The sequence below is a fragment of the Anomalospiza imberbis genome, chromosome 14, assembly GCF_031753505.1.
Source record: "Anomalospiza imberbis isolate Cuckoo-Finch-1a 21T00152 chromosome 14, ASM3175350v1, whole genome shotgun sequence".
Taxonomy (NCBI): domain Eukaryota; kingdom Metazoa; phylum Chordata; class Aves; order Passeriformes; family Viduidae; genus Anomalospiza; species Anomalospiza imberbis.
Window position 1 is genome coordinate 6,474,300 of NC_089694.1, and position 21,793 is coordinate 6,496,092.

A 21,793-nucleotide genomic window follows, 5' to 3' on the forward strand; every position below is an offset into this window, starting at 1 on the left:
CATCTCCATGTTCACCTGCTTCCCAAGTAGTCTGAAGGCACAGGAGGAATGTATGGCCCCAATTAGGGCTTGTAATTGAAAACAATTAATCAATTAAGCCAAGCAGCTAAATTGCTCTGTGAGAAGGGAGGATCCATCTGTGAGGTAAAGGAGTGTTGTAGGTATCTACAACTCTTGGGAAATTTTTTGCTTTCATTTGTATACCTGAAGTCTTCCTCTCTTAGATGTGGTAGAATGATATAGACTATTTCAGTTGGAAGAGGCCTACAACAATCATCTGTCTTGCACTGGTAATGTAAAGATTTAAGGGGTTTCATGAACCTTAACTTAAAGCATAGTGGTGGGTGTCACAGAAGCTGGTGAGAAAGTGAATTGTGAGGACCTAGATGGCTCAGCTCCTTATGAGTTCTCTCTCAGACCTGTGTGTGTAATTGCATGTTAAAGCTTATTTGTCAGCAAGCAACACAAGGAGGAAAAGAAGAAGAAATGGTTGCCTAGGAATCAAAAGAAATAAAGGAAAAAAATTTAAAAACAGAAGGGAGGAAAACATATTCAGCAGAAAATACCAAATAATGTAGAAGTAATTTTTAAACTTTCCTCTTTGCACCCTTCCTTAGGGTTTCCGCTCTGCCCACGCCTGTGCCAGTGGTCACTGAGACACTTGTTTTCTGATAAAGAGGAAGGAAAAACCACCAGCCGTTGTCCCGGATGCTCGGTGACAGAGTGAACCCAGGCAGGGAAGTGTTCCTGATTTACCCCAGCTTGGGAAAAAGGGGTCAGTCTGGCTGGAGAGGGAGCAGCCGTGAAGGAAGGATGGGAATGGTGCTGCGAGCAGCCGTGCTCCTGGGTTCCCTTCTCCACTGCAGCGGTGAGTCTGGGCTGGGCACGGCCCCTGCCCTGCAGTGTCTGTGTGGGCATGGCAGGGGCGGTTCTTTTTTGGGAAGAGTTTAGATTCAGTCCTCAGAGTGAGAGAAATGTACTGGGACAAAGGCAATTTTTACAGGAAAAAGAGTTTTCAGTTTCTTTACCCAGTGGTTTAAGTTTCTCATGTTTGGCTTAGGCTGAGAGAATGTTTGTTTCAGAAAAACAAAATAGGCAGTGGAGGAGGGAAGTCTTTGCTGTTCCTCAGAAGCCCCAAGGGGATGTCTGGAGCAGACATTGGCTGAGACCAGGGAGCTGCAACTTGGACTTTAGACCAACTCCTTCCCTCAAGCCTAAGTTATCCAATAACTCTGACCCTGTGCTCTACTCAGTGCTGGTGGTGGCAGGAAAGCACCAGGCTGCACCCCGGCCATCAGCCACCTCCCATGCTCATGCCACAATGATTTTTGGTTAACCCACCCCCGAGCAGCCCAACCCTCACACTCCTCACTGCCTGTTTGTGTTTCTCACCTGGTGGGCTGTCTTTGCCAATGCTCTTGCCGTGGCTTCACCACCTGGGAGCTGCCTTCAGCCTGGCTGCTCTGTGGCTTAATTTTCATCTTCCTTTCTTCCTGCAGCTTTTCTGGACCTGAGTGGCCCCAGTGAGATCAAAGGGGTCTGGAAGGAGTCTATCACTCTGCCTTGTGCCTATGTGCCTGTGGAGGACCTCGTGCAGCAAACCCTCACCTGGACTGTGGTACATAACGAGGGTTCAGGCACCATCTTTCGGAGGGATGACTCTGGGGACCACGTTCTCCTGTCTGAGTACAGGAACAGAGTCAGCATCCCAAAGGATGCCCCAGGAAATGTGTCTCTCCTCATCCTGAGCCTGGAGATCTCTGACAGAGGGACCTACACTTGCCAGGTCACCTGGAGAGACAGCAACAACAGCCTGATAGCAAAGGAGATCACCACCAGTCTGGAGGTTGTTAAAGGTAAATCCAAGAAGGAGGCTGTTCAGGAGGGAAAGGCTTTTGGGAATTAGACTGAGCAGGTAGGCAGTGACTGTGTGTTTGCATGCAGAAGCATTTTGCTGATCAGTGTCAGCCTCCAGCAAGAAACAGCAAATAGGTTAGAGAGAAATTCTGCCCAGGACACAGCACCCTGCAGCTTGGGGAGGACCTGTGGCTCCTCAAGGACCAGTTCACCCCTGGCTCCCTGTGTAGCCAATGTCTCAATGTTTGCCAGGGACATGCAGCCGTGGGGAAGTCCCAGGGATAATGTATTGCTGTTCTTTGACTAAATTTCACCAGCACGTGTTTGCCCTCCATCTGCCCAGTGTGAGGGGTTTATAGAGGCACAGAGACTGCAGGACAGCATGTGCGGCACAGCTGAGCTCAACCTGTGCAGGGAGGTGATGTGAGAGCCGAGCTGCTTCCTCCAGGGAAGGCAGCAAGAGCCAGAACTGCTGTGCCAGGGGGACCGTCCCCACCACAGCCAGGCCTCCGTGACCTGGGCCCCTCTGCTTTGTCTTCCAGTGGCAGCCACCAAGCCCATCATCAGAGCTGGAGAGCCGGGGCTGACGCTCCCGGCCGGAGCCAGCACCAGCCTGACCTGCGAGGCCGGCGGGTCCCCTCCCATCAGCTACCGCTGGTTCCGGAGCGGCCCGGCGGGCAAAGCCGAGCTCCTGAGCACCGGGGCTGAGCTGGCGTGGCCCAGCCTGCGGCCCTCGGACAGCGGCACGTACTTCTGCGAGGCACAGAACAGGGCCGGGGCCGGGGCCGTGCAGCGCAGCGATGCCGTGCAGCTGACCGTGACAGGTGAGTGCCGCGGCACGGCTGCCAGGAGAAATCCGTCTGCAGGGCAGAGGAACAGCATCCTCCTTCCCTGCCGGGAAAGAAGGAACTGCCAAACGCCCTCAGCACTCTGACACAGCCCTCCCCGCTGGCTCCAGTCTGTGTCCTCCTTTATTTCCTGTATTCAGTTTCCTCCTCTTTGAGGAACTGCTCTTTTCTGATGCAAAAGAGGATTTCTACTTCAAACGCTTATTTATTTATTCCTCTGTGGGTTTTCTGAAGTTGTCCCTGGCTCTGTAATGCTGCCCACTGCAGTTCAGCAAGTTTCGACAAGGAGCCGGGGCTTTATTTTGAGAACAAGGAACAAGTGAGTGGTAATTCAGTGGCAGAACAAACCAGACTGGCCTTTGCTCCCCACCACCAGCTGCGTGTCTCAGGGAGACACACCGCACTTCATTCCAGGCTCTGACACCTCCAGCCTCTGCAGGACAGCTTGTGACAGGCTGGACTCAATGGCCTCAGAGGAATTTTTCAACCTCAACCATTCCATGATCGGTACCTGATGGAACACTTGCAGCTCTCCTTGGCCGGTCACTGGATCAGCACAGCTGTGAAGCCCCTGGGGGCAGAGCCAAGCGCAGGCACCACACAGTGGTCTGTGAAAGAGGCAGAGCCTGCGGAGCGCCCAGGCACAAAGCTCTGGCTGAAGGCCCCTGGTGCTTTTCCCAGCAGTCACACGTTGGAGGGAGCAGCAGGGGAACAGGGCTCAGTGCTGCAGGTGCTGCCGAACGCTGCTGGCACAGCATCCCCCTCCTGTCAGCTGGGAGGGGGCTGCTTCCTCCTGCTCCCACCTGTGGGGAATTCTGTACCACAGCAGCATCACCATGGTGGTCAAACCCCTGTGTAAGCCTCTCCCTCCCCCTCACCTTGCAGATCTGCCCACAACAACAGCGGCCTTGCAGAGGAGTGGGGGAACCACGGGGGGACACCACTCAACCACCGGTCAGTGTGAGAGCTGTGTCAGCTGATGGCAAGGATGGGGTGTTGGGGCAGCATGATGCCAGTGCTTGGAAGTGGTTTTATTGCTAGTGGCCAAAGTTTTGGCATTACTGGACTTCAGACCATATGCCTCAGTTTTTAACTCGGGTGTTTCTGAAAGTAGATCTTCCTTCCCTCAATTTCCAATCCACGGAGGGTTTATATGTTGTCTTTGTAGGAGAGACTGTACATGTCTTAGCACTGCTGAAAATGCCATTTCCTAAGTTGCAGATCATATGGGATGGGATGTTCTGGGTTCGGTTCCTCTCTAAAGGGTTTTTTTGTTTGTTATCTGATCCTGAATGGAAGCTGCGTAGGGGAGGCTGATCTGGTGTCTCCAGTGGCAGACACAAGGGATGCAAAATCTTCCTCAGACCCGACTGAAAACATGTACTTGACCAGGGACAGCAGTTTTGAGGGAGGGCTTGTGGTTTCCCATTTGTTTTTGTGGGATGTGGGAATTTTTGCCTGGACTAGAGCAGGTCTGCTTGTGGAAACTTTCTATGGTTGGATTATCCTTATTTGGATTTCTGGTGCCCCAGCAATCACGTGGGGATTGTGGAAGTTGGTGTCAGTCACCGGAAGCTGAGGGAAAATGTTGACAGATGTTGATTGTTCTTGCAGAAAAACCTCAAACAGATCTGGTGTCTGGTGGTACCTCAGGAATCTCCTGGACTCCATGGGGCCCCACCACTACTGCAGGTGTGTGTGTACAGACATACAAATGCACACAGGTACCTGGTGTGTGTCTATGTAGTGTGGTTATACATATATATGTATATATACTATATATAGTATCCAGCCAGTGACTATATGGTACTACATGGACTCTCTCTATAATATAGTGTATATTTAGTACTCATTTCTGCAGTTTGCCTATTTTCACTGCCTTGTAAAGGGGCTGGAGGCATTCTCTTCTGATCGTACAGCTCGAATCCCAGATCTCCTAGTGCTAAAATGAGGGCTGGAAATGCACTGTCGGACTTTAACTCATGTTTGTTTTGCAGATCTGCCCATAACAGCAGCAACTCCTGAGAGTGGTGTGGGATATCCAGGGAAGAATGAAACAGTTCATGGTAAGTAAGAGCAAAACCAAGCTGAGAAGAAGATTAAGGACCCAAAGCAGATGCTCTGTAGTCAAAATTAGTATTCTGCTTTTTTAGCTGCAAATTGCATTAAAATCTGTTCTCAAAGGACCCAGATAATTCCTGGTGACACTTCAAAAGGATCTGGATGTTTTTATGGAAGAATGACCAAAAAAAGTTGATATATGGGGCACACATATGTCTTGCTGTGTTCCTGAGCAGTTGGTCCATTTTTATCTTGGACTGTCAAAGCTGAAACAGCAGGAAAACCTCAATGTGTGCCTTGAGCAGATCTACACGTTCTCCAGCTTTGCAGCATTGTGACATGCTTAGACATTTTCCAACCAGAACTGAGCAGCATCCCTGAATGGAAAGCTTTATTTCCTGATATGCAGTGCAATTATCCTGCCCAGCTCACATCCCTAGTCACCTCAGCGTGAGATGGACACTGTCTGTACAGCTGTGGTCCCTAGGTGAGGTGTACACAGTGCTGGGTCACACAACACCCACTCGGAGCCACAGGACCAAGGCTCTGTGGAGATGCAGCCCCATATGCTCAGGCAGGGCTGGCTGATGCTGTCCTCAGGGACATGGTAAATGTCATGTCCCTGCTGCTGCTGTCACCCAGGAGAGCTGCTCTGTCTGAAAATCCTCTGTATTGCTTTAGATTTCCAGAGGACTGGCTTGTCCCTGTTCCTGGTCATCCTGATTGCTGTGGTGTGTGGTGCTGTGGTTTTCCTCGTCATCTCTCTTATCATTTGCATTAGAAAGCCCAAAGACGGTGAGTAGAATGTTGTGGAAAACCTGAATGTTTTACACATGCCCAGCATGGCTTTTCCTTTGATGGGTTTTGGGGCCTGGAGCAGAGCTTGCAGCCACCAGCTGCAGCTCTGGCACCTCCATTGTGCAGGCAGTAGATGACAAAGGTGGTGGGAGAGCCAAAGAGGCAGAGAAGTCCTTGCAGTCAGGAGGATCTTCCGGGTACCAGCCATGGGGTTGGGGCAGCAGTGGCCCTGGTGGTCCTCAGCTGCCCCCTCTCATCCCTGCACTGGCTCTGGGGCAGTTCAGCCCCTGCCCTGCAGCCCATCCCAAGGTGTGTGGCTCACTCTGCCACAGAGCTTTGGGATGGTTGTTTCTCACTGCTCCTCACAGACATCCCAGACTCTCCTGCTTGGCCAGGCTCATTGTTCCAAACCTTTAAAGTCTCTGGCAGAGGGTTCATCCTGTTCTGCTGCTGGGAAGTGCCTTTGGCACCAGTTGCTGCTCAGTAGTTCCTGTAGTTGGCACCCAGAAGGGAAGAGGTCATTGTCTATTCTCCCTATTCCATATGAATTTGTTTTCTCTCTGGTCTTTGGTCACAGGATCCATTCACTGAATGCCTCTGTCTCTCCTGCACTGCCACCAGAAATCCCCTTGACCAAGTGTTCCTTGGAGGCCCCTCCTCACTGGCAGTGCAGGGAGCACACAGGTGTGCTGTGGGGTTTGACATCCCCCAGACTTCATTTTGTCCTTTGTTTCGCTAATGATCTTCCTATGACTCCATGCTACCAATTAATAATAAAATTGTCAGATAGTTCTTTTGCCATTTTTCTTATTTTTATCTTTATTTTTTAAAGGAATCCAGAATAGTCTCTTTCAAAACGGTTCTTTATTGAGCTTCTAATGAATAGGGAAACTGGGGAGTTCTAGTTTCTAACCTCAACTTTATCTTTGACATCGGGTCAAAATAACCAAGTTGTGTGATAGCTGGGTTGGTTTTGTTTTGTTGGACTGAATCCTGGGAAACTGAGTCATCACCCAACTGACTTGATATCCAGGCTGTTATTTTTGTTCTGTCTTCAGAGGTCATTTTCTTAAACCAAGGTAAACAAAGAAATTATTTTTTTAAGAATTTAAATGCAAGTTATTGATACGAAATCTGATTTTTCTTTTCCAGCTCAAGTCTATGATGTTAAATTGTGAGTATAATCCTTTATCTGGCACATTGATGAGTCCTGGGGGATGTATCAGAGCAGAAATAAAAGGCACTGCTATTAGCTGTCATAATGAAAACCCCCTTAAGCAGTCTGGGTGAAGAGGTTGACAGTTAGCTCAACAGCACATTGTAGGGTGGCTTGTGGGCTTTCCACAGCAACATAGAATGTGGGAAGAAAGATCTTTTTCATGGCAATATCAGAATTGTAGAAGTGAGCAAGAGCTGCTTATTGACTCCTAAGTCCAGGGAGGGCTACTGAAGATGATTGCCAAGGCTAAATTCTCTGTGTTTTTTCAAGACTCAATTCCCAGTGTTTTTTCAAAGGCAAAGGGAAGGAACTCCCCTTCTAGAGACCATTAATTATAGTCTGATTTATCCTCAAAACATCCCTGGCTGAATTTGCTTCTTCTAATCATAGCTAGGAAGGAAGTTATAGCTATTTCTACATTCAGGTTTCACATCCTGATCTAATTGTAACCTGTGGAAGTTTTACTGGAAAGACTGATAATCTGGTCAAAACATAAAAGGAGAACCACTTCACTAGGTACAAAGTGCTGCTGACTTGAGTATTACAGTGGGATGTGCCAGCATCCCAGTGCTAGGCTTCCCCAGCACTGTGTAAGGCAGCAGTTTAAGTAACATTTGACCCCTGAGCAAGGGAACAAATGCTGTGATGACATTTCTCCTCAGAGGACCTACCTTCCTTTAAAAAATATCAGATACCATAAGCCAGACGGTGGATGTGGGCTGCTTTCAGTTCTCAATTTACCCTTCCTCCAATACTTTTTATAAATATTTATTTCTCTTCAGCATTTATCTCACTGTGCCAGTGCAAGAAATTGTGGTAATCTTTTCATTGCTTGTACACCCTTTGCTGCCTCTCCCTGGAAAATTTCTCAGGGTTGGAAGTGATGCTGCTACAATGCCCAAGGTTTTTCTGCCACCAGAAAGGAAAGGACAAAATTCTCTCCTTCAGAATATTGCCATAGCCCAGTGGCCCAAGTTTACATGGGTTTGAGTCAGACCATAATACTGTTAAAATCCTGATGGTTGGAGATGCTTTGTTTACTCTGGTTGCTATTCTTTTTGCTTTTTGATTTCAGCCATAACTTGAAAGCAGCAGCTTCTTCAAGCACAGGTCATTATGAGGAACCCATCTCTGCCACTGAAAACAGATACGTGATGGAGCTTGGGGAAAACAAAGTCTCTGAAGAAGTAAATAATGTGTCTGACTCTGTTGCAAACGCCCAGGAATCTGAGTATGAAGTAGGGGACACTTCCTGAAAACCAACAATGCTCTGCAGATACCAGTCCTGAGGAGCACCTTCACCCAGACAAAATACGTATTTATTTTCCATTTTGCCCCTGATAAATAGGTTGGACAAGCAGTGGTTGCTCTCCCTTGACAGTCCCTGCGGTGAAAATGCAGGAACTTCAGTTACAGACTGCTGTATAGAATTTCTGTTTTTGTTTTCCTTGATTCCCTTTCACCACCTCTATCCAAGAAAGCCCTTTGAATGCTGCAGCAGGCAGGTGCCAGGCTAGGAGCACTGTACTGAACTTAACTGCTTTATCTGGCCAAAAGGACCAGTGTTTCCAGCCTCTGTGTGGTGGGAGGAGAGCCAGCACTGAGGGCTGCTCAGCATCCCCATCCCTGTGGGCGAGCAGGGCAGGATGTGGCTGGCTTGGGAATCGATGGCTCTTCTCCTGCCCACCTGATGCTGCACAGATTTAATATAAGAGAGATTTTATAGAAACACTGAGAGGCAGATTAAAGCCAAGAGAAACTCGGGAACCTGCCACACTAGAGGAAGCAGGAATGTCCCCTGCTGTCCTTGTGCTGCCCTTGGTCCCCCTCCACAGCACTGCAGCGAGGTCTAGGCACACTGGCCACAGCTCTGGCTGCTTCTGGTACTGCACCCAGGCACATTCTTTCTGAGCTCACGTTCTCTGTTCTCTCTTTAACTGCATGATGGATATTTGAAAGGAATTAGGTACTTTTCCATAAGTTTGGGGTAGGATTGCTTACACATGCCTCACATATTTTGCTGTGTGCATTTCTGCACAACTGGCCCATTTTGGAATGCCAGCAAGCCACTCACAGCCCCTCACTAGATACTCAAGAAGTACTTTCCTCCCAGCTTAAAAGGCCTGAAGAGTAAGTTATGAATATTTTCTACTGGCCTGAGTAAATCCATTATGCAGAGTTATGGAGGGACCTTTTTATAGTGAAGAGGGCAATCCTCTGTGTCCCATTGAAGGCCATGCAGGCAGATGTAAAACAGAGGGAGTGACCCAAGGGATGAGTGAGACATTGGTAACACAGACACAGGATTAATGGGCCCCCAGCTGTGCTGCTCACACTCGGGACAGCTCTGCATCTACAGGTCTCTGAGCACCAGTTCAAAACTCACCCGAATTCAAAGGGAGTGTGAGGTGCTAATGGAAAGGTATTCCAGTCAAAAAACGTGATTGTGGTACTGTAAAGCCCATGGAATGTTGCTACCTGATGTGTGCATGTTGGTCTCATCTTGGGTTTAGCAGAGCAAGAAAAGCTAGTGAGAAAGATTGTAAAGAGTAATTATTGGTAAAAAATCACATCTGTACAAACCATCTCTTGGAAAAAAGAGAAGAAACAAATGAGCAAAGAGTGCCCATGGGGGTCAGGGCTGAGAAGGTGAAGGGGCTATTTGTTTCAGCTTCTCTGAAAAGGATGCAGAAATTAGTGATAATTATCTGGTAGCACTTTCAAAGGGCAAGGAAAAGTACTTCTTTGTATGCAACACAGAAATAAATGTGGAACACAGTGCTGCTCACCCAGGGCTGAGAGCCAGAGGTCTAATGGGAAATTAGAGGAATTAATGACTAAAAAGTTCATCAGAATGCACAAAGTACTAGGCACACTGTCCAGGCACTTATCAATGACCTTATACTTTCTCCTGTGCTACAAGTTTTATTTCTCTTTGTTAAGAATGTCATTAAAAATCAAGGGCTGGGGCATTTAATTTCTGAATGAAAAGGGAATACATGGCAGCTACCGGTGCTGTCATGGAGAAAACTGCCACCATGTACATGCAGCTTCTTGCAGATGTGGAGAAAATAGGTGTGAGTGTGTGTTCTGCATGTGTGAGGTCAGAGGAGGTGGGAAGGAAATGTGGCAGGTGCTGGAGCACAGCCCATCCATCTGAGCTCAGCCTGACTGCTGTGGCCACTGAGGGGGGAATATGGCCACCCGGAATGATCTGCAGTGCTCTTCATCTGAGGGGTCTGATGTGGCCAGAGCTCCAGCCAGTGGCGGAGGGAGCACTGAGGGAAGGCAGAGATACAGAGATGAAGGGTGTCCTGCTGAGGGACAGGGTGGTCAGTCACACTGGGGTTTGAGCTCTCACTGCTGGAACCCCTGGGTAAGGGCTGCAAGGAATCCCAGAGCTTGCCCCAAAATCACTCAGTTCCAGCTGCACTGGAAAGCCATGGGCAATACAGCCCTCCAAATGTGGTTAAACAGCAGTGTTATCCTGGCTGGACAGCCAGCACCAAGTGCTAATGATATTAAATACAGCTGTTGTAAGGCAAGCTCATGAAACTCAAAATAAATCCATTAATTACGGTCTCCATGTGTTTTGTGTCTGCATGCACTGACAGCTGGACGAGGTCCAGGTCCTGACTTGGTCTGGGGTGTACCTGGGCAGAAGAGCAGCTGCTGTGCACCCTGTGCAGTGGCAGAGGATGAGCTGAAGTCATGGCAGATCATCCCAGACCAGCAGTTTTGTTTACCAAACCCAGAGCTCAGCCATCCTCTGCAGAGCACTGAGAGGAGGAACTGGGCAGGCTGAAAAAAGCCAGCATCAGATGGTGCTGAGACTCCAGAGAGCACCAGCAGTTACGTGTGTGGTGACTGCAGGTAAGGGACATCTGTACTGCTCTGATGGCTGGGGGTGTGCAGCCCACCTGCAGCACCAGGAAAGAAACGGGAACTCAGAAGGCATCATACACATGGGTCACTTTCTTGGAATCCGGAGCTGTTTACAAGGATTTGGCCAAGCTAATAGCAACCCAGAACTAATGTCATTGACCTGGGAATTCCTGGGAAGGGAAGTGAGTTTTTCAGAGAGAGCACTTGTACATCATGTTTCTGTCACACAAGCTTTAAGAGGAAATGCTAATTTACACTGATTTCTGTTTCTTTAAGTGGAACAAGGTTATGTTTTGATGAGTGACTATATGATTATCTGATATGACAGAACTGTGGTGTGAATGGCTGGGGGGAGATCACACAATCAGCTTCTGAGGGACATCCAAAAAGTACTTAGTAAAATGCACTCTGTTGAGTCAGATCCATGAGTTAGCTACGGCTGGACTAAACAAGAAAGTCTCAAGTAAAAACTGGTTCTTTTTTGAGTGCATATGGTTGAAAAAGAGCACTTTAAGACCTTTCTTCTTAGGTTATCTACTTTTTGGTCACTTGCTCATAGTTGGATACTGAATTTCATCTCCTTGAATGCTAAGGATCTTATTCATCACCAGAAAAAATGGCAGCAAACTTCTCTGGCCACTGGCAAGCTTTGTCAGAAGATGAATGTAAGATGTAGGCTCAGCAGAGCTGGTCCCTATGAACAGGGTCTGAATCTGTGCTGAGGTTTGGGGACATGGGGACTTTACTGTGGCACCTGTAGTTAGCCCAAGATGAGTAGCAGAAATGGCAGAACAAAGAGTGCCTGAGCTGTGGTACTTGAAAAAATGACACTTGAGAAAGTGTCCTGTCCTCTTTGTGGGAGGAAGGTGGGTACCTGGGGGGACAGGCTGCAGTGTGCCTCACCTGCAGCACTGCATGGGAGAGAGTAGCAAGTTCAACCCAGAGCAGAGACACTGGAATAAAATACTGCATTTCAATAAACCAGGTAGCTAGCCAATATGTCTGAGACTTTGAAGGCTTTTTCTTCTTGTGTTCAGATACAAAACTATGAGGAGTCCTTTCAGTAAGGAAGAAATGGGCTGTGTGACTCAGGGAGCTATGTCTGTGTCCAGGGAGAGAAAGATGTCATGTACATCACATTTGGGGAACTACAGTTATTCATATCTACTTTAGTTAAATAGTTCTGTTCTTTTTTTTTTTTTTTTAATCCTGCATAATTAGAGCCTCAGGAAGTCTTGCATGTCTGGTTCAAAAAATAATCCTATCAGCAGTTTTAGCTTGGGTTTTCAACATCTTTCAGGGTGTGTTCCCCAAAACCCAGCTTCTCTGAAACTGTTTTGTGTAGGAGACTGTTTGTTTGGGACAAGGCTTCACTGCCAGTCATGGATCAGGGTGTGGAAAGGGTTGGGTTTTAATCACCTCTATGAAAGTGGACACATTTCCCTCTTTGAGTGACACAGCTAGCAATTTTAACGAGCACTTTTTTGTTTGCTTGCTTGAGGCAGGACTCAAACATTGCTAAAATCTTCTCAGGGGCAGCATGGGCAGATGGATACAGGCCATGTGCACTGGTACCCCACTGGCAGCTGCAGCAAAGATGTCAAGAAGAAAAGTCAGCAAAAATCAAGTTTCAATGTCTTACATACACATGCCTTGCAAGAACAGGTGTGGCTGTCTCCATCATCTTCCTCGGCAGGATGGCAGCTGGTGGCAGGGCTCTCAGAGCCCTGGATGAATTTGTTGCACTAGGTCTCGAAGCACAACATTTAGTTTTTTGCTCCAGACAAGTTCCACTACAGCGATCAGCAGGGTGGAGGAACTTGGAATCACAGTCAGCAAGGGCCCCACGGGTGGGCATGCCTCTACCTGGGACTGAAATGAGATCCATGCAGTTCTCATTAGCTTACTGACTCTGGGAAAATGAAGATAATTTCCACCTCTCATTACCCTAGCAGAGAGGGAATAAGCTGTCACTGACATGGAGCAGCACTTCCAGAGATGGGTTCAGCTGCAAGGTAGATGTTTCAGCCCAAGCAGACAGGTATTTGTTGTGATGGGACGAGGCTGTGGCAAAACCATCCCATTTACATCTCTCTTCTAGTTCCACTAGAAAACAGCTCCATGTCCCTCAGACACATCTGCCTCCTGCTCAAAGATACTGTTTTCCTGGTGCACCTGTTAGAACCATATGGTATGGCTATTGAATAAAACCCAAAAAGCTGCTCTACTATTAAACCCCTGTAACAGAATTCATTAGGTCAGTAGATTTGCTTTTATACATGTTTCTTATCTTTCCGTAAGTCCTTCTCCTTCTAGTAATAATTAGTAAGCACTAATCAATCCTGTGTATCACACCTAGATAATTCTTGGAAGTACTTTTAATGATACCCTATAGAGCACACTCAGAATGTCCCTTGGCTGCCAGTCAGAAGTCACCTCCTTGGCAAACACAGCCTGTGCTTTCAGAACATGACTTTTGCCCATGAACTGGATTTTTGCAGCAGAAATGTGAGCTGAGAGAGTCTGTGATGCTCAACATGACCTGGCAATGGACACTTGCAGTTCAGAAAGGCAGCTAGGTCCTGGGCTGCATCAAGAGAAGTGGATGGGGACAGGGAATGAGACTGGAAAGATCCATACAGCCTTTCTCCTTCCTTCACCCTTCACCTAACTCAGCAGTGAAATGGACTCGTGATGTTTCAGAAAGAGGATCCTAGATGACAAAGGACAGAATAAAAGGAAGTGTTCTTCATTCGCAGTCTGGTCCCAGGACGGTGGGAGTCTCTTGGGGAAAGGACAAACCTGCACTTCTGGGAGAATGGGAGAAGTTGGGCGGATAGTGGTGTTTGTGATGAATTTCATCAGCTGCAGTGGTGAGTAAAAGCTTCAATAGAGTACTAGGAGGATAGCAAAAATCTTTCGAATTATAGCATCTTTTTTTTTTTTTTTAATTGACAAGTCAATTAGAAAGTCTTTAGCTTATTGTATTAACCGCAGAGCCTGAGAATTCATGAGAGTCTGCTTTGGCATCAGATACAACAAGGTGGTTTCAAGAGTGCAGCAAATGGGGCAGTATTGGGAAAGTCAGCTTCCCTGCCCCAAGGCAAGAGCAGAATACAGTTTTTTGGGACCCTTGGCGAGCACCCACTGTGGTGTCCAGCTCTCAAAACAGTCTTGGTGAAGATGGAATATGCATTCTAAACTTAATAACTCATCCTCATTGTTCTATTAGCATACCCCTGGGAAGAAGAAGAGCTGTGAGACCAGGTGCCGGCACATTTGATTCCCCTTGGTCTCTCCTACCTAGTGACTCTCTGGTTGCTTCAGGAAAGCTGGGACTGGAACCTTGGCTTCAGTTCCTATTCCCCTGACTGAATATACCCTTTCTCAGGGCATGTATGACACTGGCAGCAGCAGAGGATAGTTTTGGGAAATAAGAGAAAAGTGCTCTTACAAGTTGTATACAAAAGCACAGGATTGTTCCTGACATTTCGAAAATTGGGTTGAAATATATTCCCCATTTTGTCATAAAAAAACAGTTTTGCAGATTACTGGGATCTGCCTCTCAACCAACTTCTTGTAAGCTAAAGCTGCTGAATATAACCAATGTCTTTCCAGGGAGGGAAAGGGGAGAAGTATAAGGGGTATTGGGAGAGATGAGCCAAGTCAAATGAAATTCAGGTGATTTGCTACTTACAAGAAGCACTTCCCAAAGGAGATGTGGGAACCATGGGCAGGCAGCTGGAGAAACTGGGAGAATGTGTGGAGAAAATCTGCTCACTCTTCTCCTTTGCCTACTTGAACGCTTGGCAGGATACTGATCTGGGCCAGGTCTGAAGTTTTCCAAGGCTAAAGCAAAAAGATAGGCTTTGGTCCACCATTCCTATTCCAGGTTCAGCACTGCAGGGACTATCCCTAAATGTTCCTGCTCACAAGGAGACTCTCTGTACTGAGAAAGAATTAAGAATTGGCAAGTGCCCAGAGAGAAACACAATAAAAATAGACATGAGGTCAAGGCAGCTGTTCACTTCCCCATGTCTGATGATGTGGGCTGGCTTAGTGTTGCGGTGTACAGCACATCTGAGACCTGGCCACATGCTGGCACCTACTGCCTGGTGAGTCCTGTCTATCCAGAGGACACTTCCCTCCTCTGCTGCATTCTGATTTCTTCCCTTCCACTGCTGTTCCCCACAGCCCTCCTGGATCTGTCTAGTGTCCACCAGGTCACGGGCACATGGATGGGATCCACCATTGTACCATGTACCTATGTGCCTTCAGAAGGTTTCACGCAGCAAACGCTCAGGTGGAGCATGGAGCGGGACTCCAGCATCTCTACCATCTTCCAGAGGGACAGCTCTGGTGACCACATCTTGCTGTCTAAATTCCGAGGCCGAGTCAGTGTCCCAAAGCACAGCCCAGGGGATGCCTCACTCCTCATTCAGAACCTTGAAATGCCTGACAGTGGACACTACACTTGTCAAGTCATCTGGAGGTCTACAGATAACAGCTTGATAACAAAAGAGGTGACCACTACAGTTAAAGTTGTCAAAGGTAAATCCAGCAGTAAAGTCCTGCTTTTGTGCAGCCAGGATAAACAAAAAAAAGGTAGGGGGGGCCAGTGTTGGTGCAAATAGTCTTTCACATTACATTAGGTTGGGGGTTGAAGCATCTGCTTCCCTTGCTGTGTTAGTTAGCCTTCTCAACACGCGAAGTTTTAGGAATGAACTGGGGAAGAGAGTCAGTTAATGTACAGCTCAAGCTGGATCTATTGATGGACTAGTTGAACACATGATGTTTGAGATAATATCCAGGTCTGGTTCTGTGTGGGCAACCAATATCTCTGTGGTTCGGCGAGTGGGTGTTGTGTGAGCTAAGTCCGCCTTCTCCCCTACCCGAGCATCCTCAATGTGTGCTAGAAAAAACTCTTTCTGCAAGGAGCCACCCACCCCAGAGAGCAGGACTTTGTGAAAGGGCGACAGCAATGGTGGCACAGCTGGTGTAACCTGGATTAACACGCAGGTTACCTGAGCTCAACCTGTGCAGGGAGGTGATGTGAGAGCCGAGCTGCTTCCTCCAGGGAAGGCAGCAAGAGCCAGAACTGCCGTGCCAGGGGGACCGTCCCCACCACAGCCAGGCCTCCGTGACCTGGGCCCCTCTGCTTTGTCTTCCAGTGGCAGCCACCAAGCCCATCATCAGAGCTGGAGAGCCGGGGCTGACGCTCCCGGCCGGAGCCAGCACCAGCCTGACCTGCGAGGCCGGCGGGTCCCCTCCCATCAGCTACCGCTGGTTCCGGAGCGGCCCGGCGGGCAAAGCCGAGCTCCTGAGCACCGGGGCTGAGCTGGCGTGGCCCAGCCTGCGGCCCTCGGACAGCGGCACGTACTTCTGCGAGGCACAGAACAGGGCCGGGGCCGGGGCCGTGCAGCGCAGCGATGCCGTGCAGCTGACCGTGACAGGTGAGTGCCGCGGCACGGCTGCCAGGAGAAATCCGTCTGCAGGGCAGAGGAACAGCATCCTCCTTCCCTGCCGGGAAAGAAGGAACTGCCAAACGCCCTCAGCACTCTGACACAGCCCTCCCCGCTGGCTCCAGTCTGTGTCCTCCTTTATTTCCTGTATTCAGTTTCCTCCTCTTTGAGGAACTGCTCTTTTCTGATGCAAAAGAGGATTTCTACTTCAAACGCTTATTTATTTATTCCTCTGTGGGTTTTCTGAAGTTGTCCCTGGCTCTGTAATGCTGCCCACTGCAGTTCAGCAAGTTTCGACAAGGAGCCGGGGCTTTATTTTGAGAACAAGGAACAAGTGAGTGGTAATTCAGTGGCAGAACAAACCAGACTGGCCTTTGCTCCCCACCACCAGCTGCGTGTCTCAGGGAGACACACCGCACTTCATTCCAGGCTCTGACACCTCCAGCCTCTGCAGGACAGCTTGTGACAGGCTGGACTCAATGGCCTCAGAGGAATTTTTCAACCTCAACCATTCCATGATCGGTACCTGATGGAACACTTGCAGCTCTCCTTGGCCGGTCACTGGATCAGCACAGCTGTGAAGCCCCTGGGGGCAGAGCCAAGCGCAGGCACCACACAGTGGTCTGTGAAAGAGGCAGAGCCTGCTGAGCGCCCAGGCACAAAGCTCTGGCTGAAGGCCCCTGGTGCTTTTCCCAGCAGTCACACGTTGGAGGGAGCAGCAGGGGAACAGGGCTCGGTGCTGCAGGTGCTGCCGAACGCTGCTGGCACAGCATCCCCCTCCTGTCAGCTGGGAGGGGGCTGCTTCCTCCTGCTCCCACCTGTGGGGAATTCTGTACCACAGCAGCATCACCATGGTGGTCAAACCCCTGTGTAAGCCTCTCCCTCCCCCTCACCTTGCAGATCTGCCCACAACAACAGCGGCCTTGCAGAGGAGTGGGGGAACCACGGGGGGACACCACTCAACCACCGGTCAGGAAGACAGTAGTGACATGGAGCACATAGTGACAGGTGAGTGCCCAGGCCAGGGTTATTCACCTCTGTGGCAGGAGGAGGCTGAGGTGTGGAGTTTGCTCTTCCACAGCCATATCAGATACCTATGCTGAGTATGAATTGTGTCTGGATTGTTACCCAGAGAGGCAACACCAGTGGCTGGCACCTCCCCTGCTTGAGAATGTGCCTGATGATGGGAGGGGACAAGAAAATGTTGTCTGTGTCCCTCTGGGACCAAAACTGTTGAGGCTGCAGAGCTTCAGAGGGAGGTCATCTGGGGCAAGAGACCTGGCACCGGCCTCCACACCTCAGGAAGTTTATGGTGCAGCTGATGGCAAAGCCCCCAGGCCAGCCAGGGAGTCACCATAGGAGACAGAGAGTGAAGGTGTCCTCTGGAAATCTAGGGACGTGCCAGCAGGGCAAAGCCAAAGCATTCCCAGGCCGTGCTGGGAATGATGCATTGTATCAGCCAGGGCTACCAGGAACCTGTGGGGTGAAGGTCAGCAAGGGGAGCATGAGTGCCAAATGCTGCCCCAGGCCTGATGGCCAGACACACACAGGATAATAGGTGAGTCTAGGCTGGCAGAGCAGACCCTATTTTCCCAATGCCCAGTGAGGCTGCAATGCATCCACCATTCTCCACTGACAGATCCAGTCTCAACAACACAGGTCTCCAGGGGGGATACTGCTCCAGTGGGGCCTTTCACAGACACAGGTGAGTGGAGTCTCGTGCTGGAAAACACCAGATTTGCACTGGCAAGGGCAGGGTGGCAAACATCAACCCAGACCAGCTCCATATCTGGCTGCTGTGCTTGTGGCAGATACGGCTGCAGGGAGCAAACCCTGGCATGCCAAATACCAGGCATTATCCAGGCAGGAGCTGCGCTCCTGACTCCCGCCCACACGCCTGTTGGTGGGGGTGTTTGCAGCCTGGAGTTTGCTGTTTGTTTTCACGCAGGGATGCCCCATCCCTGGAAGTGTCCAAGGCCAGGTTAGACGGCGCTTGGAGCAACCTGGTTGGTGGAAGGTGTCCCTGCCCATGGCAGGGCGTGGAACGAGATGGGCTTTACGATCTCTTCCAAACTAAACCATCCCGGCATTCTGTGAGTGCCGGGAAGTGGCTGAACCCCCAGGTGGGCTCGGCCCCTTCTCGGTTAGGACTTAAAGGCCGTGCGAAGCAGCGGGGCACTGGCGGCTTCTGGCGGCCGTGTCCCCCGGCCGCAGTGCCAGCTGTCCCCGCGCTGTCCCCCCGCAGGTTCCCCGCGGCTCGCACCGTCCCCGCTGCTGTACGGGCTGCCGGCCGCGCTGGGCGGCGTCGCGCTGGGCGCGCTGCTGGCGGCGGGGCTGGGCTGGTGGCGGCGGCGGCGGAGGAAGGAGGGTGAGCAGCGACAAACGCAGGGGCAGCCCCAGGAGGAGGGGAGAGGACGGGACGGGACGGGACGGTGCGGGCGGGCGATGGAGGGCCCGGTCCGAGGCGACGGGCGGGGGAGAGTCCCATCCCCGTCACTCCCATCCCCGTCACTCCCATCCCCGTCACTCCCATCCCCGTCACTCCCATCCCCGTCACTCCCATCCCCATCACTCTCATCCCCATCACTCCCATCCCCGTCACTACCATCCCCATCACTCCCGTCCCCATCACTCCATCCCCGGCTGATCCCTTCCAGAGAGAAGCCTGTGGGAGGGTTATTCCCTAAAGGTGGGAACACTTGGAAGCTGGGTTTTGTTCTGTGACACATAAAACGAGTCGATGCATATCTTAGATCCTTTTTCTTTTTTCTTTTCAGAACCTCTCTATGAAGTTGCTTTGTGAGTGCAATTTTCTACTTGGGGCATTAAGACTGAGGGCACTGTACTGGTATCTGCTCCTAAAAAGCCTCTTTGCTCAGTGAAAAGCAATGACTTATTTGCCTTACAGGGGGAGGATCTGAACACCTTGGTAGTTTAGTTAGCAACATGAGGACTTAACATGTGGTCACAGGAAATAGCCAGACTGTTCTTTAATATGGTAGAAAAACAGAAAGATACTCTGGGTGCTTTGCTGTGCCTGTCATATGCCATGGGAAACCTGTTCTCTGTGGAAAATTCTTGCCATTATTTAGCAAAGCAAAAGACAGAAATTTTCAGCTCTTCCTTTAAGTTCCCTCTACACTTGCCTTTCTCGATAAGAAACATGTCTTAGTGCTTGGCCAAGTATTACTTTGCAAAGTAATCATATTAGCATATGATTATACAAACACATCTTCTGCCCTGAACTCATCTCAGTCTTCAACACCTTCATACTGCTTTCCTACTCAGATACACACCATAGCCATCTGTAGCAATTTGTCCCAATTATTCCTGGCAATTACCTTCCAAAGTCTGGACTGTCTGCTGGTAACTTTAGAGTATAACATGATAATGCCATGAGAGTTTATAGTACCAATATTAACCAGTGCTTCTTTTTGTGTAATTCTTTTAACATCACTTCCTAGTGTCTTTCAGAGCCCCCCAGGCTCTCACTAGAATAGTATGAATTTTGCTGTTCCACAGATTATGTGGTAGATCTTGTCTCTAAGATGTAAATGAAGTGCCATCTGCTTTAGTCGTCCCTCTCACTCGTGTCTTTCTTGTCCCAGCCGCAGCACTGCAGATGTCGCCCTGCTGCACCCTGAGGTAGAAGTCCCTGTTAAGTGCCTACAGAAGGAAACGTACTCTAACACTGAAAAGATCACAGTGAAAGACAGGAAAAGCCTCGAGTATGAGAACCTTGTGACTGCAATGGAATCTCAATATGGAACAGAAGGAATTTAGTAGAGCACCAGCTTTTCCACATAAGCAGCCATGCAGGGCTGCAAGTACTGAATAGTGAACTAGCAGAAGCAAATTCCTCCTCCTGTTGTCCCTCTGTTCTGCTCTCACTGCTTGCTTTAACCCAGAGGAGCTGCAAAACCTTTTGGTCTTTGGCAGACCAGGCCCTGCCTGTGGGAGCAGAACCCCCAGCCCACTGTTTGTCTACCCACTTCCACAGAGCAAGTTGTTTCTGAGCAACCTGAATGACCCAGGGCAGGAAGAGAGAATCTGAAGGAGTGAGAACATGAAATTCTTTAGCCTGTAAATCCAGGAGTAGTTGGTGCAATGCTGCCAGTCAGTAACACTAGCAAGGGGTACTCTCCCATGTGTGTTCCTGTTAAGACATCCCAGGCTGCAAGGAACCAGGATTGTGCTGGAAATGGAGATCCTCTGGCTTTTGCAGCTCAGCAAATACTGGTTGTACATCCTGCCTGTGCTTGAGTCTTTCTCTTTTTTTTGTTACAGCATGGTAAAGGGACCACAGAGGGGAGGTTGATGTCCCAGGAATGCCATTTTTTTCTATCAGACTGGAGCTCAGTGCTCAGAGAGAGAGGAAATGAGTCTCTGAACTGCCACCCACTAGTTTTCTCGTGGAAAACAAGAACTGATGTTGAAGAAAATGCTGGCATTTAATTTTTACAGTATGGGGGCCATAGACATGATAAAATAGAGAGAAAATTGAGGTATTTGGATAATTATTGAGTAAGGAACCTCTCTGAATACAACAGACTGACACCAATTTACTCTGGGGGATGTAAGTCAATCTGTGTGATTACTAATGCTGGCCATGCAACATGGATGCAATTCCTGCCTTCAGCTGCAGTGCATTCCCTACAGTACACTGTCACTCAGCAGCCTGATTTGCCTCGTCACTGTTAATTGTTTGTATCTTGCCTGTACTGCAGTGCTGCTGACAGTTCTGACCTCTCTGTCTGTGCCTCCAGCTAGCATCCCTTTGTCCTCCAGGCTTGGCAGGGAGGAGGAATGCCTCCTGGCTTTAGCAAACCAAATTTGTAAGAATTACTGACTTTTTTCTATCAGTGGGTGCAGCAAGGAAAGCATGGGGAAGCAGCTGAGCTCAAGTCACACACACCCTCCTGCTTGGCCCTGACTTCACCCACAAGGCTCATCTCTGCTGCCATGGATCATCTCGTTTTGGGTCAGCAGCCTAACAGCAGGGTCACTTTGCTGTTTGTGGCCTGAGTGCCGTGTAGAGCCACACTTTTTCCTTTACAGCTCTGAATTGCAGGATGTGAGGTGGGAAAGATCAGAGAAAAAAAAAAATCTCCTGCCTATATTGTGAGGGCTTCACAAGCACAGTGACAGCCATGAAGGGAGGGTTGTGCTGGGTGCCAGGCTGCCCTCCAGGGAGGCAAAGTCTGGATCCAGTCTGTCCCTGTGGGACTCATGGTAGCCAGCCCCGAAGACCCCATGCTGCAGAAACTGCTGGCGTCAGCAGTTCCAGGGGTGGTGCAGAACCAAGAAGTTGAGGGGAATGGAGGGCTGCAGCCATGCTCACACGGGGCAGTGGCATATGGTGCAAGGTCAATGCTGGGTGGGAAGGGAACTGAAAATTTCTCCGCTTCCCCATCCTTACCTCAGCAAATCTAGGCCCAAAACACATGACATGGCATTCTCCTTTCCCCTCCAAATATAATCCTCATTCATTTTCAATTAGCTTTGTTTTTTCTGCAAATTTTCCTGCTGTTAAAAGCTCTGAGCTCCAGGTTCACTCATTGACTATGTAACACCATGGTTTTTCCATCTTGTGATTCCTCCCAGCACTGATCTGCTCTGACAAGGTCTGGACACCTTCCTAGGAAGACATGAAGCCTGGGAGA

The 21,793-nt window shown here is 49.4% G+C and overlaps 2 protein-coding genes across 5 annotated transcripts; both read left to right on the forward strand.

The window, feature by feature from the left end:
- Positions 1-603: 603 nt before the first annotated feature.
- On the forward strand, positions 604-9,372 carry LOC137482393 (V-set and immunoglobulin domain-containing protein 4-like). Of its 3 annotated transcripts, XM_068204666.1 has the most exons (9): positions 604-868; positions 1,500-1,856; positions 2,400-2,681; positions 3,591-3,659; positions 4,320-4,397; positions 4,703-4,771; positions 5,448-5,561; positions 6,717-6,738; positions 7,859-9,372. In XM_068204666.1, the coding sequence occupies exons 1-9, from the start codon at positions 709-711 to the stop codon at positions 8,037-8,039; spliced, it is 1,332 nt and encodes a 443-aa protein (XP_068060767.1). In that variant the 5' UTR covers positions 604-708; the 3' UTR covers positions 8,040-9,372. The 3 variants fall into 3 exon arrangements, with proteins under 3 accessions (XP_068060767.1, XP_068060768.1, XP_068060769.1); XM_068204667.1 differs by lacking the exon at positions 3,591-3,659 and having other exon boundaries at positions 613-868; XM_068204668.1 differs by lacking the exons at positions 3,591-3,659; positions 4,320-4,397 and having other exon boundaries at positions 613-868.
- A 3,962-nt stretch (positions 9,373-13,334) lies between these two features.
- VSIG4 (V-set and immunoglobulin domain containing 4) lies at positions 13,335-20,382 on the forward strand. 2 transcript variants are annotated; one of them, XM_068204669.1, is made up of 8 exons: positions 13,335-13,541; positions 14,863-15,219; positions 15,840-16,121; positions 17,031-17,138; positions 17,770-17,835; positions 18,376-18,498; positions 18,908-18,929; positions 19,739-20,382. In XM_068204669.1, the coding sequence occupies exons 1-8, from the start codon at positions 13,487-13,489 to the stop codon at positions 19,911-19,913; spliced, it is 1,188 nt and encodes a 395-aa protein (XP_068060770.1). In that variant the 5' UTR covers positions 13,335-13,486; the 3' UTR covers positions 19,914-20,382. The 2 variants fall into 2 exon arrangements, with proteins under 2 accessions (XP_068060770.1, XP_068060771.1); XM_068204670.1 differs by lacking the exon at positions 18,376-18,498 and having other exon boundaries at positions 13,337-13,541.
- Positions 20,383-21,793: the final 1,411 nt, after the last annotated feature.

Bases quoted from the DNA above. Each gene is read 5' to 3' on its own strand.
- LOC137482393 (XM_068204666.1), top strand. From the start codon at position 709: ATGCTCGGTGACAGAGTGAACCCAGGCAGGGAAGTGTTCCTGATTTAC. The intron at 1,857-2,399 runs GTAAATCCAAGA...TTTGTCTTCCAG, and splicing joins CAGTCTGGAGGTTGTTAAAG to TGGCAGCCACCAAGCCCATC. The intron at 3,660-4,319 runs GTCAGTGTGAGA...TTGTTCTTGCAG, and splicing joins GGGACACCACTCAACCACCG to AAAAACCTCAAACAGATCTG.
- VSIG4 (XM_068204669.1), top strand. From the start codon at position 13,487: ATGGGAGAAGTTGGGCGGATAGTGGTGTTTGTGATGAATTTCATCAGC. The intron at 16,122-17,030 runs GTGAGTGCCGCG...CTCACCTTGCAG, and splicing joins CGTGCAGCTGACCGTGACAG to ATCTGCCCACAACAACAGCG. The intron at 17,139-17,769 runs GTGAGTGCCCAG...CTCCACTGACAG, and splicing joins CATGGAGCACATAGTGACAG to ATCCAGTCTCAACAACACAG.